Source organism: Apteryx rowi, unplaced genomic scaffold (genome assembly GCF_003343035.1).
Source record: "Apteryx rowi isolate R43461 unplaced genomic scaffold, aptRow1 scaffold_7, whole genome shotgun sequence".
Classification (NCBI taxonomy): domain Eukaryota; kingdom Metazoa; phylum Chordata; class Aves; order Apterygiformes; family Apterygidae; genus Apteryx; species Apteryx rowi.
This window is the reverse complement of record NW_020450982.1, coordinates 6,438,642-6,456,689: the sequence shown is the minus strand read 5'-3', so window position 1 is coordinate 6,456,689 and position 18,048 is coordinate 6,438,642. Positions and strand designations below refer to the sequence as shown.

Sequence of the window (18,048 nt, the reverse complement as noted above, 5' to 3'; positions counted from 1 at the left end):
TGTGTTGCAGGCTTGGGTTTCCTTCTGGCCACTCTGGTTTGTGACTTTGGGAATCCTTGTCTTTGCTCTCTATGCCCTATTTGTTGACTATAAGGAGCAGCATAGTAAGCCAGTAATACCCTCAGCAGCTTTTCATTAAAATAGTTATTTGCTTCATCCAATTGCCTGCAGGGATCGGAGCAAAATTTTCTCTTCCTGATGAGCAATTAGCCAGATTGTTTTCCATATCCTGAGGGAGAAGGCTTAGTGGAGTCTCTGAGGTGAGCAGCCTCCAGCATAACAAAATTCCCCAGAAGAGCCCTTGAGAAAGGATTGCAACACCACAAGATGCTGTGCTTTCACCCCTGTGCAGTGTGAAGACTCACAGAGGAGGGGAAAAAACTTTGATTTGATTTTGTAAATAAAATCACATGCTTTCTGTYAGTGGCTGAAAAGAGACTCCCTTTCACAGCTCCAGGAATTTTGCTATCTGCATTAGTTTTCTTTTACACCACAAAAAAAAAAAAGTCTGAACAGTAAATATTTATCCGAGATGTGTGGTTGTTAATATGATCCAGTCTTCAGTCATTTTGAATGGTGTCATGATGACAGATGTTAATTCAGAAAGGAATAGGTTGGACGATTTATGCCCAAAACACATGTGTTCCTTGGCGGACTCTGTGGATAACTTGCATAGTTAGGGCTGCGTGAGCAATTTGTAACGTTTTCTCTGCCTCGAAGCACCGAGGGCTCTGGGACACGGGRTTGATCTATATCTCCAGTTTGCTGTAATAAACACTGAGGTAATTAAACGCCCTGTCTGCTTTTATCATCCTAAATTTATCTCCTCTGTGCTACGGCTGTGCTTGGTGCTTCTGGTTGCTCCCTAGGAGAACGGCAGCTTCTTTCTGCAGAAGAGGAGGCCCCTCCTGTGTGCACGGCGCTGCGTGTCCCTGGATTCCTCCCCTAGGGACTCTCTCTAAATCCAGCTTCTCCTCTCAACACACACAGTTCAATAATGCAAACTCTTGTCTTGACAACTGAAGTGAAAATAAACCAACCCATGTGAAGGTAGTAGGTAGGAGAGAGAGAGGCTCTGCGACACCTCGCATTTTTGTGTAATATTTTCATTCTTATGGTTGTGAATTTATGGAATGTGTCAAAGGGTGTCTTTTCTCCTCTTAGCTTGGGCTAGATTTGTAAAAGYGTTAATATCTTCTTTTCCTTATTTATTTTTTAATCAGAGACATAAAAATGGAGGAAAATGGCCAAGCTTTCAGGTGCACAAGCTTTTCTCTAGATCCACTTACAAGCTATTTTTACTGGTTCCTCAGTTGTGTTCTGGCCATTTTTGGTGAAATGAACTTCACCCACAACTGACAAGTATAGAAAATACAGAGTTTGTCCCAGACAATCAGCACTTTGTCTGTTTGGAAAAACTCTCAAATGTAAATGTTCTGTTTGGATCACAGTTTATTTAAATTCTCATCTCTTAAAAATATTAAATAATATGACTAAAAACTCTTCTTTCCTAAAAGACCTATTTATTAATGTAAGTCCAGAAAATAAAGTAGGGCAGGAACTTCCTGGCATTTGCCTAGCCTCTTGTTATTTTGATCTTTTTGCTTTCCCCTCCAGAAGGATGCTGAATAATTTGTATATAATCTATATGAATGCTGAGTGAATACGCAAATTATTTGGCTCTCATTTCAGCAGAGATGCCAAAATAGAAGACAGCTTTTTTGTGTATTTGTGCTGTAAAAACAATGTAAAAGTTTTCCTAGAGAGTTACTTCAAGATAACTTCGGAAAGCAATGAGGGTCTCTATGCCATAATTCTTATTGTTGTGATCTTTTAGCTTTTTTTGTTGTAATGTGCCAAGAGTTTAGTCTAAATACACGTTGTTTAATGAGATGTTGTTTGTATTCAAACTCATGAACCAGCTCAGCTCCCAAAGAAGCCTTGCTGATGGGTGTCCTCAAGTGCCCTGGGATACCCTTGTGGTTTGTCACTGAAACCTGCACAGACAGCATTTTTTTTGTTATGTTCCAGAGTGCTTTTCAAAGTGGAGCAGGTAGCTGGGCTTACAGTGGGGATCACCTTATGTTCTCTGTTCTAAGCAACTGGGAAAATGGTTCTATGATTTTATTACTCTGACACCTTTGAGCTGATGTTTTCCATGCCATGTGTTTGGCTCAGCTGGATATTTGGAAAGTTCAGCTAAAATAACTTAGCTGTCTCTCAGGTTGAGGTTAGAGAAATGCATTGTTTCCTTCTTGTTTAAAAACAACAACAACAACAAAAGTCTCCCGCCCCTTTTGTTGTGATATTCTAATTCTTTGGGGCAGTGGCTGAAAATTGGCCAGGCTGTGTTACCATGGCAGGCTGCTGTGTCTTCCGCTATTCCAGTGAAATCCCATGGCTTGGTTTGATGTCCCACAGGGGGTTGTTAGTTGCTGGCAACCCAGTTTGCTTGAGAATCCTGTGGGCTAAGCCTCGTCTGTCCTATCAGGCTTGGTCAAAATGTGGCATCCCCAGGGATGGAGCAACAAAATAGGGTTTTCCCTTCAGTTGCTTCTCCACAGAGAGATTGTGGCCCTGGACAGCAGACCGGGGAGCAGGGAATGTGGCTTCCCTCCTGCTGGCAGCAAAGGAGGCGGTAGCCTGGTCTGAATAAAAGAGGTGGATGGCAAGAGCACAAAGCCGGACTGTGGGAGGTCGAAGGCTSATGGGTGCTGGGGACAGCAGAGAAAGGATGGGTTTATAACTAACAGGGAACTCCTCAAAAGCTTGCAGTCTTGTTAGGAGTAAATAGTTCAGAAGACCTGTAAGAGGATGTATTTCATCTGCTCTAAGGGCTGATCTGGAATATAATAGCCTACTGGAGCTGGTAGAGGACTTAGAGGACTACAGCTTAGAGAACTGTGCCCTGGATTTAATTACTCCATTTGATAGTTTTTCTTGGGTTCATTTTTTAACATATTAAATTACACTTTAAAACTTTTTAAAGAGCTTTATGGTTGTAAAATCAAGCCATCAGGAGTTAGGAAAAGCAAAAAATCAAGATTGCCTTTTCATCATTAATTCAGTTCTCCTGTGCTGATGTTATCCTTGATTACATAATTACATCCTGGCTCTTTTGGAGCACTGCAATCTATCCAGTGGAGAGGGCAGGCCGAGATTTAGTCTGGTTTCTGTAATGGAAGAAGTTCAGCCTTTGTATGAGTAGTTGCAGAAGCAATAGAACGGGCAGTGAATGCGAGAAAGGGGAGAAAGGATGGCCTCCTAATTACAGACACTGAGGATTCCTCTCAAGGAAGTGGTTTAGCCTTTAACTTACTAATGTGATGCTGGGCAAGTTAGATGAGAATTTCCTGAGAGCTGGTTTAATTCTCAGGAGGCAGCTATGTAGGAGAGCTGGGCGTTCAGCAGAAACAAAGTCGATGGGCTTGTGCTGTGAGCTTACCAAATCTTCTGAAAATTCAGGACTCAGGTGCCTGATGCAGAATGTCGGAAAGCCGTAGAAACTGTGGGTATTCATCTTTGTCTGTTCTCTCACCTGTAAAGGGGTGTAATATGTGCTGCCAAATATTGCAGAGATGCTGTAAAAGAGTATCCTTTGTAAAACATTTAGATATATGGCAATGAAAGAAAAATTTTCTGAGAAAATCAGAAAAATAAATGCTCAGAACAAAAGTTTTGAAGTTCTGAACTAGTTATAGGGCCATCCTACTTCCAGCTCTTACTAACTTGTGGGTTCAGCCTTTCGGCCATAGTATGCTTTTAATACAGGTTGAGCGTGACATTTCATGAACTATGTAATAATATTAATAGTGAATCAAAAGGACTTGTTCCCTATGGTCATAAAATGTTCCATAAATAATGGCATGATAATATAGTGCCTGTTCTCCTTTGGGATTTTTCTGAAACTCTGCTTCTTTAGATTTTTTTTTTCATTGAAGTATTAGTAGTCACAGACAAGAAAAATCACAATACAGACATAAATTATCTAAATCCTTCTGTGCTTTTACTAAAAACTTCCTCCTTGCCTAAAATGTTTCAAAACAGGAATATTTCTTCAAATTTTGGCTCAAAATCCAGCTTACGTTTTGAACAAGAGTCTGTAGTACAGTCTATCACTCTGCACATAGTACACGCATATCTTCTAACATACCGTATGTGAACTGTCATTTATACTTTGACTTGTGAAAAACAATATTCATCAGAATAATCYTTACTTTAGGATTTTTTTGCAGCTAATTTGACAAATTCTGTTTTCTTCACAGGATAATCTCTTTTTCAACCACCTTTTATTATCTTGCAACTCATGAACCATATTTTGCTCTCAGTTACACTGATAAAACTGTAGAAATATATCAAAAACAAAGGAATTACTTTGCATTTGCAACATAGCACAAAAATGAATTTGCTCTCCCTCAGTCTTTAGAGCTGGTCTTGGCCTCATGCTGCCTAGTACTGGGAATCGGGAGGGAACAGTTGTTAATTGGAGCAGCAGCATAGGAGCTCCATGTCCATATTCAGTTAGTTCAGCTGTAGCACTCTCAAAGTTATATAGATTAAATGAAATTTGAAATTCAATAGGCGTATTTTTATATACTTTTCTACTTATTTGTAATGTATGCTTGCATATAAATGGGGCAGAAACTTCTTACCAACAGCCATAGAGATGAATGAATTGCTGAATGTATTGTAGAAAACTGAACTGGTGCATAATGTACCTACACTACCCTCACTTCACAGCTGGCTTTTTGTCCATATGGAAGTTGCTGTCTTTTGAGGCGATATCTTTGGACAGGGCAGCTTGCTGTTTGTTGTGTTGCTGGGACACCATGTAGTCCAGGTGTCAAATTTAAACTTTAAAGTCTTCAACTACTATTTGGAATTAATAGTTTGCTTCCTCTTGTGGTTTTCATACAGGGATTTTAACTTGGTTATTGAACCTAACGAATCTAGTCTCTGGCCAATATAGTGAAGTATTATAAGCTCGACTCTGACGATGATGAAACCTGGCCAGCATAGTTAGCTTTTCTCCTTCTTTGTCCTGAAAGGCTCTAGTAGTACTAGTTATTAAGAGCTGCTTTTGTCTCCATCCTGCTTTGTTGATGTTACTGCCAGCGAAAGAAAATGTGTTTGGATTTCACACTGAGTAAAAGCTTAATCTGGGGGGTTTACAGCCTACCAGGAATTCTCCTGGCCAGTATTGTTAGCTGGTAATTCTGTGAGGTTGCTGAGAAGTGGGGATCACTGACAGAGGAATGGCCTGGGAAATTACAGCCAGTTGATGCTAGACTTCATCAGTTGGAGGGGGTTTTGAGAGAAGATATGAAAATGATAAAAGATTAGAACATGTCATGTTGTTAGACACTCCCAGAGCTGCATCTGTTTTGGCAGTGGGTCAAAGAGAAGGTGAGGGGAAGGGTTTGAGCCCAGTGTGCAAGTTCATGGCTAAGGCAGAGAAAGAGCTTTTCAGTGTGACAGATAAGGGTAGAACAAAATGCAGTTAGCAGTCGAAAATGGGGAAATTCAGAATTCACTGAGTGCTAGCCACTGGAGCAGTGTACAGAGGGTGGTGATGGGTTCTCCATCGCTTTGAGAAAGCTGGGTAAATATATTTGAAGTGTGGGCTAGTGAGTCTGGCAGTTGACCATCAGCCCCGATTGCAGGCTCTCAGCACCTCTGTTCCCCTTGCTGAAAATTCCTTGTTGCTTTGATAATCAGTGGAAATGATGCAAGTTCATTTATATTACCACTTCTAGAGGATCATTTTCTAGGCCTCCATGTCTGCTTGACCTCTCAGAAATGCAGTATTGGCTGATAAGATGATAATTTTCTAGTGGAAACGCACCTTCCAGATCAAATGCAGTTATGCTTGAGCGGAAATCTTTCAAAAGACTCTGCAGATGTATCACAGCAACTCTGCTGTAGCCTGTGTCTGTGTGACAGTGAGTGGTTGTGGATGACAAATACAGAATAACCACACTCCAGCCTAGGTGCAGGCACTGGGATCTCTGTGAACGATGTGCTCTGAGGCACTCTGACATCTTGACTGGCATGTCGTTCCCTGGCTTTTTCTTTCCCTCATGCCCTTCCTTCCTCTCCATTTCAGGTGTTACCCATCATCTACAGGCTAATTGCCTAGTATGGTTACTCTGAGACCTACTGGTTTCTCTCCTGTTAGCCTGATGGGTTTTTTACTGTTCCTGATCGGGGGTTGAAAGGGCAGTAATATACTACAAGTTCTGTCTCCAGTCTTTTCATCTTGCTGGTTGCTCTGCAGCAAAGTATTGCATGATAGGTCTTTATTTAATGTTGTGTTGCACATAGCTGACTGCTGCAATCTCTCTGTCCCCTTCCCATCAGACTTAGAAGTCTTCCAGAGCAGTGCTGCTTGCACTCCTAAATACAGGAGTATCACAGAGGTACAGAAGAGACAGCATCAGTGTCTTCAGGATGCAGCAGCATTACTACCCCTCATAGTGCATTGATATTAGAAGTGTTGTTATTCTGGGAGACTCAGCTTGCTCCTGTCTTTTCATACCTTCCACAGAGGTGTGCTTCTTGCCTGTGGGGCTGAGTTCACACATTTTATTTTAGCGCATGTCATGGTTCACCTTGGTAAATGTGGGAAGAGGAGATGGGAAACTGAATGGAGAGAAAAATAGCCTACAGCCAGCCTTCCCTATTACCCTTCGGTGCTTCTGTGAATTGACAAAATGAGGGGTTAAAACTGGTTAAAACCCCTGTAGTTATTAGGCAAGGCCTACTGTTTTCATATCCCTTCCTTATAACCTGCCCTCTCCGATGGGTCACGTGCTCTGTACCCCATTGAGGTCCTGGAGTTAGGGTCTCTGGGAGGGGTGTTACTACGTCTCTCCCTGGATGAGAGCTATACAAGAGATTGGCTTGAAAGCCCTGACGCCTTGAGATTTTTACTATTTTTTGAATAGTCTCCTTTAAAGCCTTTAGTTTTGTTGTTTCCAATTATATCATTTTGAAAACACTCCAAGATTGCTTAAAAATGTTATGGACCTCAGAGACTTGTTCTTCAATCATGCTTTCCTGTCTGCCTTCATCTGTGTTGCTTGTTTCTTTATGCTTGTACTATAAGCTCTTTTAGGCAGCCCCTGGCACAGTGACCACTGATCCGTGACTGAGACTCCGGGTGCACAGTAATACCAACAAACAATAAAAGTTGGGACTTAACATGGGGAAACCCAATTACTAGCTATACCCTATGGTTTCTACTTCAATGCCAGGATGTGATGAGGTACTGTGGGAATATTGCCTAAGCAGTTTGCAGACTCACTTTCTAACTTGTTATCATTATGGCAATCAGGAAGAGAGATGTTATGTCCTCAGAGACCCATCCTGAAGTACTGCAAGGAAGCAGGCTCAGTCACTGTAGTGGAGAACAGGTTATGCCCCCGACCTCGGAGCACTCATCTGAGCTCCTGAATCTGGCAGGAGACGTGTGCCTCCCTCCTAGTGTCAGCTGTTTGTCAGATATGTGTTTGTCTCCTTTCAGCCTAAAAAGGGACAGAGTTCCCTGACGGGAAGTAATTGCTTTGGAAACTTTGCTGAACATCTGTGTCCAATCAGACCGAACATCTACATTAGGCATAATAGCAGCCCTTAGCTGAGCATCAGCAGTAGCAAGGAGCCTTGGAACAGGCTGCACTTCCGAGTCGGCAGCTCCGAGGGGGTGATGTTAGGAGAGCAGGCCTCCTGTGGCTTGCAATTGTGGTGGTGCTTTGTTTTGTAGCTTGCCAGTGACAAGCTGCAGAACAAAACCACAAGGCTTGAGATGTAGCTCAACACTCCCGGGTTTGTAGAGCCAAACCACAAGGCTGAGAATTTCAGTAATTATGAGCCAGGAAACCAGTTTTTAGTCCTTTGTCAATAAGGAGAATCCCGAGGCTTTGCCTACTGTGTAGGTAGACGTATGAGAGCCGTCTGATGAGACTCTGCGTTTTTCCCCAGAACCATTTTAGAACCAAAAGGAAAGATTACTGAGGGTCTCCCTCAAGCATCCAAGGGGAAGAGAGCAGAAGAGTTACAGGGAAGAACATGGAGCAAGTAGAAATGAGACAAAAAAGAGTAACCAGAACAACTGCAGAGCTGTGTGATAGCTGAGAAAAGTGGCCAGGGAAATAGCCTGGATGAATGACCAGAGAAACAGCCATGCTGAAAGGACCGAAGCAGGCAGGCTGTATTCCCAAGCGTGGATAGGATCTGTATTTATTTTGGACTTGCATTGATCTAGTCAAGAGAAACACTGGTACGTTCTTAGTGGTTCACACAGCACTGGGCAAATGGACAAGTGTAATTACCTTTTTCTGAAAAGCTCAAACAATAGCAAAACATAAAAACTCTTGATGGTAAACTTTCCTTTTTTTTTTTTTTTTAATATTGCATATAATGTAAAAGTCATCTACTTAAATCCAGTCACTTACTTAAAATCTCTTAGAGAGGTTTAGTCCAAACAAAAGGCGTTTTTGTCCACTTTAAATAGCTTGCAAACCTTTGTTTCAAATTGTTTGCAAAATGTAAGCAATATTTAGAGTTTCCCATGAAACCTTAATTCAGCTCTTTTAAATTTATTTTGGTTACAGGGTCACACACTATTTTTCCAGGGAGTGCCTGCTTAGACCCATGATAAGATGGTTTCACTGAATGAGTAACTATTCAAGATTTCTGTTTGTCATCTTCATTTCTGAGAGACCTGAAGCATGCTTAATGCAAGTGTAATCTGTGATTTTTTTGATCTTCTTGAAACTGAAAGGCTTCTGCTTTATATGTGCCTTTAGGAAATTCCAAAGGTTTAATATTTATCCAATTTTTAATGAATTTTCACAAGGAGGCAGAACTCAGCTGACATACCAAATCCCTCAAATCCATTGGTAAAATGGATGTAAGATTTTATTAACATTTGTAAAGTTGTTTTTTTCCTAATACTTTTTTTGAAAATGGTAGGATTGCTTTTCTTAAAACTTAAACTCAGGGACTGGAGATGTGGTGTTATAATGGAAAGTGTTAGACCACTGTCTTCAGGCACTCTCGCTAATTCAGCTATAGTGAGAGAACAGTGAATGTTAATAAGGATTTTTTCCATCTAGGGTCCTGAGATAACTTTACCGTTGTCAAAATGTGATCCTTGTAGTGGTCAACAGAAGTGTATTGTGTGGGGGCAGCGTTGAGGTGGGATGTCGTATCAAAATAGGATAGCTGTGGCATTTGGCCATCTGAGAGTGTTTGGGTAGAAATATGCATCCTTATTTCCTCATTGAGTTTGGTGTGTTAATGCCTTTTGTAAGGTAAAAGCCATTTACAAAGTTTTGTTATGGGTCTGAGCTTTCTGAATGTGTTTTGGTATCTGGCCATACGGCTCAGGGCTCAATATCAGCATCACCTGTGATGTTATTATGAGCTCTTCAAAATTATTTTAATAAACATAATATACACCCGGATTTAAGGGATGCCTAAGGGATACTTCTCATAGGCAAGGAGATAAAACTACTTGTCATATCCCAGAATGCTGAAGGGCTTGGTCAAGGAACTTTTGCTGAAGACCAGCTAGCCCCTCGATGGCAGTGAGCAATGCTGACAAACACTGGTGGGGTAAGGAAAACTGAGGCATCAGGACCTGAAGAGTTGATGGGAATAAGTAAAACATTAGGAGAAGCAGAAGACTAGCAGTGCTAAAAACTGTAAGAGAACAGCTTTAAGGTTTCTTTCATTCCCAGTGTGTTTGTAGGAGTGCTTTAAGACAGCTAGTCAGTGGAAGGGATTAAATTGTTAATAAGGTTGCAAAAATAGCAGAAGTGTTCACGAAATAATTCTGCTTGGTATTTGGAAGAAAACAGGATGGTGTGTTTTGATCATGAAAGGATGATGCAAGTATGTTCCATTCCATTAATAACTAAAATGTTTAATATGTAAAAGGAGTAAATATTTTTAAATCAGCAGGCTTGATAGTTTGCACCCAAACATCCTAAAAGAGGTGTCAAGATGATCTCTGTCCTGCTGGTGCTCCTTTTGAGGGCAAAACTGTACAAAAGCCTACTGGGGACTCAGTATGACCTTAAGAGACAGGTGCATGAATACCAGTGAACATGGTTTTAAGAAATGAGAGACCTATWTTCATTCTTTAGGATTTAAAATTCAGTACCAAAGGGAAACCATGTGCTGCTTCTGTATAGAAGCATTGGTAAGTATGTGTCATGGGAGTTCAGGGGAGCCATAGGCAGTGTAAATAGTGAAATGCAGTAGGAATAAGCAGTGGCAGAATTACCATTGGCAATCACAGTGGTAATCACAATGGGGCGGGGAGTCTCCTGAGGATTTTTCAGAGATCATCAGCATTTTCAGAAGTGACTTGGAAGCAACTATAAAGTTGCTGTTAAGCTGCGAGTGACCTAAAACTGGTATAAATAATGGCAATGTGAGATAATCTAAGCACGTGCTTTTTATGTGCAATTTAATGTCCGTGTCTGTTGTTTGTCATGGAGATTTTAGTGGTGATTGCTCGATGCTGTGAGGACGAGGTATTGAATCAGATTACCCTGCCAAGACTGTCAGCAGATTAAAATTCTTGCTCTCCTCCCTGTGCCTTGCTCTGAATTTCTAACCCAAACAGAAACACTAGAATGTAATTGTCCGGCAAGTCCTGTGAACAAGGATGCTCCAGATATTTTGAGAGCAGCACTATATATTATGCCAGTTACACTGTGTTTGGACCAGCAGGAACAATGACATAAAGTAATGTGGCGAAAAAGCTTGAACCCCTCGCTAGGCAGGGCTRTCTAGCAGAGTTGTATTCAAGGGCAATGTTCTCTCACATGTGCAGGGTGAACACTTTAATTAAAAAACAGTTTGGAGGGAAAACATGGACATACTTAGTTGTTTTTCCCTTGTACTATGAACATACATGGCCCTTCACAAGACAACATGGGGCCTTTATAAGCTTACAGTTTATTTCACATAAAGCCTAACAGAAGATAACCTAGGCTAAAGAAGGAAGCATGTAACCTGCACACAAAGTAGAGGTGGATGGTCATATTTAGCTGTTTGAATGTTCTCAAGAGCATTTGCTGCCAAGGACATATCCCCTTGCAGATGGGAGTGATCACAGTGTATGCTGGAATGCTTAAGCCTTTAATCAAACTAGCTGAAGTGCCAGTAAAACTAAAAACAAGGTACCTTGGAGGGGGTTGTTCATGCTGAAGCCCCAGCCCCTCTGTCTGTATGACAGTTGTCATCCAGACTAGCTCGAGTGTATCTGCACATGCTGCTATCAGCTCTCCTGGACATACCCTCAGACTACAACCTTATCCTCATGCCTTGTAGCAATGAGAGGTGACAGCAGGGACTGCTGCATAGTCCTTTTTTTAGAATAATAGCAATCTACTATCTTTTGTATGTAATTGTGCTTATTATTTTATCTTTCCTTTTTTTTCCTTTTTGTTACCAGAGTGCCTCTGATGGCTTTTGGAAGTCAGTTGCAACCCGTGTCCCAAGGGAACCTCATGAGATACGTATCCTGAATCCCTACTTCATCCAAGAGGCAGCTTTCAGCTTCATTGGACTGCCTTTCAACAACGGCCTGATGGGCAGAGGGGTAAGTATAAAGAGGAGTAAGCAACATCAAGGCAAAGGACAAGAAAGAAAGTAGCATAGTAGCCTTACTCTGTTCTTACCCTTTCTTCTGGCATCTACTGTTGGCTGTTGAAGGGGAGGGATTCTGACTCCATCACGATGGCAGCATTCAGCCCCCCTAAAGCCATGGCAAGACACAGCCTCCCTTCTTTTTTGGTACCAGGAAATGGCTGTTGCAGAACCCCTTTTCTGATGGTGGAGCTCTGTGGCTTCCAGCACCAGCTGGACACCAGCTCCTGCCTGAGCAGACTCGCGTAAGAGAGCTAGGAGGGGAAGAGGAGTAGTAGGGTAGCAACTGTGATAGTTAACTCAGAGCAATAGTGTGCAGTACCCACCTGCCAGTTAAGCTTCCCCTGAAGGCCAGGACTGAGTTTTGCTGGAACAGACTAACAAACCTGTTTTCCTTCCTCAGCCTTTATGGTGTAGAGTAACCTAGATGTCAGGAGGGCTTTGTTTGTCCAGGTGACCAGGCCCTGTAGACAAACCTCAAGACTGTTTGTCCTCGTTGCATAGAGCTCTAGGGCGGTGATACACAGCAGCTCGCTCTTCCAGCTGACGTTCTTGCTTAGCATCAACAAGACCAGAATGGTTAGCATGAGTGAAGTCTCAGGGATTGCCTGGAAAACTGCTGGGTGATTTTCTGTCTCTCACAGCCTGCCTGAAGGGCAGTTGTCTGTGTGCACAGAGAAAACTCCTTCCCAAAAGCTAGAGGGACCCACACTACTCTCCTGCAGACTGGCAGAGGACAAGGAAGCCTGCTGTCTGCATCCTCAGCACATATGGAAGTGCCAGTCACACCACCGTTTCACAATTTGCTGTCTTCATGGACACTGCAACCTAAAATCACTGATATCACATTGCTTCATCCTGTATCTCAGGTTTTACAGTAAAAAGAGGGTGAAGGACTATTTAATAAGGCCTACAGTAAGAAATTCTGATCCTACAGTGAGAAGATTTAGAAATAAAAGTTCGTAAGAGAAAACAACATGAAGTATATTTTTAGGTCATAGTTATTAACAAAATAGCTTCTTGGTCATCCAGTATCTCTCACCCCCAGTGCAGTCTTTCAGAGTGTTAGTGTGGAGAAAGTGGTGACTCAGGTTTTCTGGGTTATCTCCCACTGCAACACTGTTCTCAGAACCTTTGTATGTTTGCTGTGTCTCATGTATCAGTCATTAGAAAAAGTATTACTCAAGTGAGTAAATTACCCATGTACAAATGTGGAATAGCTGTTGATAGAGACCACATGTGGCATTTATGGGCACATTAGCATAGCTGACAAACCCAGAGAGAAGCACTTTGACTGGGCAAGTTCTGCTTCTGGTGCCCTGAGCATTGTCCCTCCATTTTTATCAGCATAGGAGATTGCCATGTTGCAGTATGGATTTGGACCAGATAGAATATTGTCTCATTTTCCATGCCCTAATTATACAGTTCTTCAAAAATATTAGAGATGTTTATTTTGTTCAGGTCAGATGGGAGGGTGCCCAGAGGTAAGAAATTCACTTCTTCCTAACATGCCATGTGTAAGATCTGCAGACAGATTCAGCCACAAAGAATGGTTCTTTTGTGAAATATGAGCTTCTGGCAGTGTATACACACTGTACAGGGCATATGTACACACAGAAGCTCTCATCTGATTCTGGAAACTCTGGATTTTCACTTGGAGCACTGAAGATATCTTATCCCAAATATTCCCTTCAGCTAGGAGGTTACTTGCTTCACCTCTCTTCATTCTCCAGAACTTAACCCTTAGAAGGATGTGGGTTTGACTTGTCTTCCAGGAAATCAAGACTGCTGCCCCAATGAAGGACAGAAATCGTGAACCTTTGCCTTTATTTTCTCTGGATTTGTTTTTATTTTTAAACACATTATTTTAGTACACAAGATATTAGTTAAGCTGAGAGGAAAAGAGAGAATCCGGAAATGAAAATGCTGTGAACTGAAGTTTATGAGGTTTTGATAGGTTGTTTAACACACATCAGATTGGGAAATGAAGGCAGCTTAATTGGAACCTGATGGTTCACTTCATGAAAGTCCATTCAGACATTAAAAAAGTAGTTTATGGAGCTCTAAGAAAAGCAATCTTTGCCCATGACCTCTGTTGGATTGTGTAAATTTAGTTTATTCCTTCAAATGGGGCAGCAAGAGCTCTGCAGGTGTAGGTGGGGCTGGGGTGTTAGTATAACCCATGTTGTCTGTGCAAGAGCAATCTAATATAGTGATTCTGTCCGAGTCTAAAAACAGGGAGAGAGACTGCCCTATGGGTACAAATTTTACAGCAAATGTCAGTTCTAGACTGCTGGGACTTGACACACTAGCGAACTCTTCATCAGTGCAAATGCTTCAGTTGAAACTGCTTCTGCTGGTGTAAAGAGGGGAGAACAATGTGAGTTACTGGTGAGATACTGGTGATATAGATTTGCTATAGACCTTTTTCACTAAAAGTTTAGATGGGAAGAGTGGAAATCACAGCAGTTTAAACCAAGAAACCAGTTCTAATTAAAGATCTCAGAGATATCCAGCAAGACCAGTTGGCCCTGTGAGGCAGCTGGAGCGAGGACTATTGCTCCATGAGACACTGACTGTGTGTGACCCAGCAGCCGCACAGCATAGCTGGTTTGGTTCAGAGTCAGACTTCAGAGATGTGAGACAGCTTGGAAAACCTTGCTCAAGAAGGAGGCATATGAACAGGGAAAAAGCAAATGCTGAGCTCTTGTAAGCAAAGGCACATTGAATGGTACATGTCCAGAGTTTCTGTTGGGGAGCCTGGATGGATGGGGTCAGACTGCTGCCCCCACACTGAAGTGCACTGCAGTATGTTGGGCAGGCTGTGCACAAGAGGATCAAGGCTGGGGATGCCTTCATAATCAAGGCCAACATGAAATCCTCATAAAGGGCAGTAATATTCCACTTCTCTTTGGTTCTGATGCCTAAATAAACTTGAGGGCTCCTCTTGCACACCACATATGGTAACAATGTGCTGTCAAATAACTTTGTAATTTGGGGGCTTTTTCAGCAAAGTTGAGGAGAGCTAGTAAAATAGTTCAGGGCTGATCTCAAAGCGTTTCTCCCAGATTTCAATAAAGGGTGAATGTAGTAACATCCTCTGCTTTGATAATGTAATTTGGGCCAGATGGTTCTGGAGGATAGCAAAGGGGTACAACACAGACATGCATTTAGATTGCGCATGTGGCATTGGTAGCTAAAAGCTGCTTTAGAGCAGCGGGGGCTTGACTGGAGCATGTACTTATCTGAGCAAGGAACAAAACTGGACACCCACAATGAACAGTGGCTTCTCTCTGGGACCAGTAAAGTTTTTTGGGAGTTATCTCAGTCCATTTACTGAAGTCTTAAAGAAAAGAGAGAGCTCCACTCTTCTCTTCTGTGGGGACAAGCTGATGATAAAGAAAAGCTTTAGTTTAAGATTCTAGCAATGTCTGGGGAAAATTAAAGAAATGTCAGTGCCTGAAGCTGATTTAGCACCAGAGAAATGAACTATTAAAGATCCTGTCTTTGATTAAAGAATTCTCTCAAAGAGTGGGCACAGGCTTGGCTGCCTCACTAGACAATGATGTATATATGTGGTTTATGTGTTGGTGGTAGTTCTGTGTATAAGTCTGTTGGGCTTGAAACCAAACAGCAGTGGTATTGCAGCTGGTTGTTCAGCAGTGTGAGGTAGCTGGCAGGATATTTCAGATGACGCACATAAGTTCTCCGGGCTCTAAGGGCCCCAGCACAGACTGGTGTTTGTGGCGCTCTCTCTACTGGTCCAGTGCATCCATAGAACTACTTATGATGTCACTTCTTCTGAAATTAAACTCTGCTGCCCGGAATTGTAAGCCTTTGCTTTGTTCCTGTTTTGGAAGTGGCTGACTCTACAGACCCCTTATTAGGGAGATAAAGCATCCCCTTCTGGACTTCACCCAGCCTCAGCACAAACTTGGCGAAGGAGGAGCCACATGTAGGAGTGTTATCAGGCTGTGTCAGGCGCCCCGCCATGGATTAGTACCTCTGCAGAGCGCTGACAGCTGCCCATACTCAGGGATTAACCTTTGGTGCTGGAGACTTAGCACTTCATACCCCAGGGCTTCTCTTTGCTGTTATGTAGTTCTGCCTGTGGGCAGACAGCCTTTCTGGAGATGCCAGTGATGACCCTTTGCTCGTTAGGCAGCTTTGCAGCTCCTCTGGTTGGTCACAATGACCCTTTCTGTCATTATTAGCAAGCTTTGCCTCCTGGGTTATTCTTGCTGCATTGTTACTGTGTAAAGGCTGTACTTTGGGACCTCTAGGGTCTGTATGACAAAGCAGAAGAGAGGTGGGGATGACAGGAGCAGAGCAATGTGCCACCCCATCCTTCCAGTTGCATGCCTCCTTTCTTTGCACTCTGGTGGCACCCTCTAAGGCAGGTGGAGGGACAGGCGAAGGGCCACTGCAGCTGCACAGTTAGTTAAGTATAGAGACTTAGTCAAACTGCAATGTCYGGGTTTGCAGGACAGCAGATCTGCTTCATAGGCCGGGCTGTTAAATCCATTAGCACTGTGCAGTATGGTCAGCCTATGGGTTGCTGAGGGGGGAATGGACACTCAGACAGGGCATTACAGGGTAGCAGCCACTTCTCGATAACTGCCCGACCAGCTGCATGCGATAACTGTAATGTAACTCAAGGGAGTTCACTTCTCAGTGAAAGAGGAGACCATGAACTTCCACTTGGCAAGGGTTACCACAGAGCAGCTAACCTAGTAAAGTCATGCCCTTGCTTGGCCTCTGTTAAACGACAGCATACAGAAATGCTGTCTGTATTGCACATGGATCTGTTCTGTGGCAAACAGTGGATCTGAACTTGTGCATCAGGTTAGATGTGGTCAAAGATATTTGACTTGGACTAAGTCATGTAGGAGCTCAGCAGTTAAATAGCAAAACCAAAACCTGCTGGGCAGCATGTCACATCTCCAGCAACCAGCCCCTAGTTCTTCCCCTTTGCTCTACTGTAGACTCTGCCAGTTCTGGAAGCTCTCTCCTGCTTACAGCAAGGGACAACTAGGGGAGGTGAAGAAAAGGTGTCAGAGATGCTCTGTTTTGTCCTTTGAAGACCAGTATTGCAGCTGAGTCTGTGCATGGGTGGAGGTAGCTGTGGGAGCAGCACGTTGGGTTCTAAGATCCTGTGATGGGGACCACTCTGCAGAATATCAGGCCCTTGTCCGCTCACAATAAGTGATGCTGAATTCCTTTCAATGCCATTTTTCCAAAATTGCCAGCTAAGGGAGCAAAGAGCAGGTTTGGGGTTGTACCTGTGCAAACATAAGTTACCAAAAAGAAAATACAGTGATTGTTCTGTATGGAATGTGATGCTCATTAAAGTTCTATTCTGTATTTCTTTTATTTTGAAAGCTTTATTGCTGTAAAGTGATCAGGTCTGCAAATAATAAACAAAACTAATAAGGGCAATTTTTCTGGGGCATACAATTTTTCAAGTTTTCCCTCAGATAAATAAATGCAGCTAAATTAATGTGGTAGGTAAACCAATTTGAATATACAGTTGCATGACTGCTTTTCAGGAAGTTATTCTTTTGCAACATTTACCATTTTATTTAAAAAGGTAACAACTGGAATAGTCTGAACAAATCAATATATCTTACCCTGAGCTAAGTAAAATCCTGTAAATAACTGGAATTCATTTAATATATTAAGGGAGTCAAATATTTCTAAAAACAGATTTACAGCAGTCATTTCCTTCCAGTCCAGAAGGCAATGACACAGGAATGACCCGGGCATGGAATGAAAAACAGCAAGAGATTTTCACATGCAACAAGCAGAGCGCAGTTATGGTCTTCCTGGCTCCGTTGCCAGCACTGGATCCCCAGAGCAGGCCCATAAGGTGATGACAAACCTCCCTTAAGTCCGAAGGAGGGACGGTGTTCGTTTTGCTGAACGTCGTCTTTTTTTCTGCGAGTAGAAGGCAGTCTTAAAGCCTCTTCAGGGGGACTACTCAAAGCTGAAACCTTAATCCTTTGAGGGAAAGCCTTTCATCTTTGCTCTTGTAGTGGAGAACAGTGTAGGAGGAGTTAAAAGAACCTGTCCTATGTCTGCCTATATTGCTAAAGGCACTTCTGGTCCCCTGACCTGGTGTCACAGACTGGCTGTGTTTGCATTGTGTGGTACTTGCAGTGATTCCTGCCTCAATACATGGCCAGAGATTTTTGCCTCTCCTCCCCTTATGCCGTTCTCACCCAGGAACCACCATGCATGTGCTCACTCAGCCATGGAGAGCATCATGCYGGCAAGTTCGTGGAAGGAGCCGTGCTCTGTATGCACAGGCAGCCTTTGTCCAGCACTTGCTGCAGCAACATGTTGCTCCCCACTGCTATTTCCTGCTTCTATTTGTCAAACAGC

At 42.7% G+C, this 18,048-nt stretch overlaps 1 protein-coding gene across 19 annotated transcripts in view; it reads left to right on the top strand.

Moving 5' to 3' along the window:
• ST3GAL3 (ST3 beta-galactoside alpha-2,3-sialyltransferase 3) overlaps window positions 1-18,048 on the top strand; it is a 207,266-nt gene that overhangs the window by 167,562 nt on the left and 21,656 nt on the right. For all 19 annotated transcript variants that reach the window (XR_003256853.1, XM_026086806.1, XM_026086815.1 and 16 more), the window contains one exon: window positions 11,471-11,617. Coding sequence is in view for 18 of the 19 variants with exons in the window: in XM_026086806.1 (XP_025942591.1) it covers window positions 11,471-11,617 (147 nt within the window). In the remaining variant the exon portion in view is untranslated. The remainder of the gene's footprint in view (window positions 1-11,470; window positions 11,618-18,048) is intronic.